Source organism: Geospiza fortis, unplaced genomic scaffold (assembly GCF_000277835.1).
Source record: "Geospiza fortis unplaced genomic scaffold, GeoFor_1.0 scaffold55, whole genome shotgun sequence".
NCBI lineage: Eukaryota > Metazoa > Chordata > Aves > Passeriformes > Thraupidae > Geospiza > Geospiza fortis.
In genome coordinates this window covers 5,421,590-5,422,212 of record NW_005054308.1, presented here as the reverse complement: position 1 = coordinate 5,422,212, position 623 = coordinate 5,421,590, and the positions used below count along the sequence as shown (strand labels likewise).

The 623-nt window shown below is 43.7% G+C and overlaps 1 protein-coding gene across 1 annotated transcript in view; it reads left to right on the top strand.

The window, feature by feature from the left end:
• Nucleotides 1-439: 439 nt before the first annotated feature.
• The window catches only part of ADAMTS2 (ADAM metallopeptidase with thrombospondin type 1 motif 2), a 172,559-nt gene continuing 172,375 nt past the window's right edge, over nucleotides 440-623 (top strand). The window contains 1 exon segment of the mRNA XM_014312149.2: nucleotides 440-554. Within this exon segment, the coding sequence (XP_014167624.1) occupies nucleotides 440-554 (115 nt within the window).

Below are 623 nucleotides of genomic sequence, written 5' to 3'. Positions count from 1 at the left end.
CTAACATGCAGATACAGTGAGAATCAGCCTGGGGTAGGTAGGGCTGTGGGCTGGCAGGGCCAGCAGGAGCACAAGAAGGGCTAATAGGATTCTGCAAGGTTAAAGAGTGAAGTGGTGAAAACAGCAGATGATCCCAGCAATGTAAAAGCTGAGTAAATACACACATTATTTGAAGGGAATAAGCAGTATGGCATTTATCCTGGCCATATGGAAACAAATATAACTTGTTTTTTACCATAAAGGCCACTCTTGATTTTTAAATTATTTAAAAATCCTTCTTCTATATTGTATTTATAGTATTCCTAAAGACTTTCAGGGTCTATCTCTCAAGTTGCAGATATTTAATATAAGATTGCAGGAAGCGATTTCAGTCTTATTAGCAAATAGCCCTAACAATTTTTGCTGTGAAATGGCTGCTTAGAGTAATTTATTGGATCAGATGAAGATCTCTGACCGTGATTTGCCTCTGCTGGTGGCACTTTTTCCATTTGGGTCCCTGCTGTCAACTGGAAACCAGGACTGCAACACAACTCAGGCCGAGGTCCCTGAAGTTTGTCAGCCTCGTCTGTCTCTGGTCCTCTCCATATGGATGCACAGCCGGGACGGCGCAGCCCGCGGGCCCC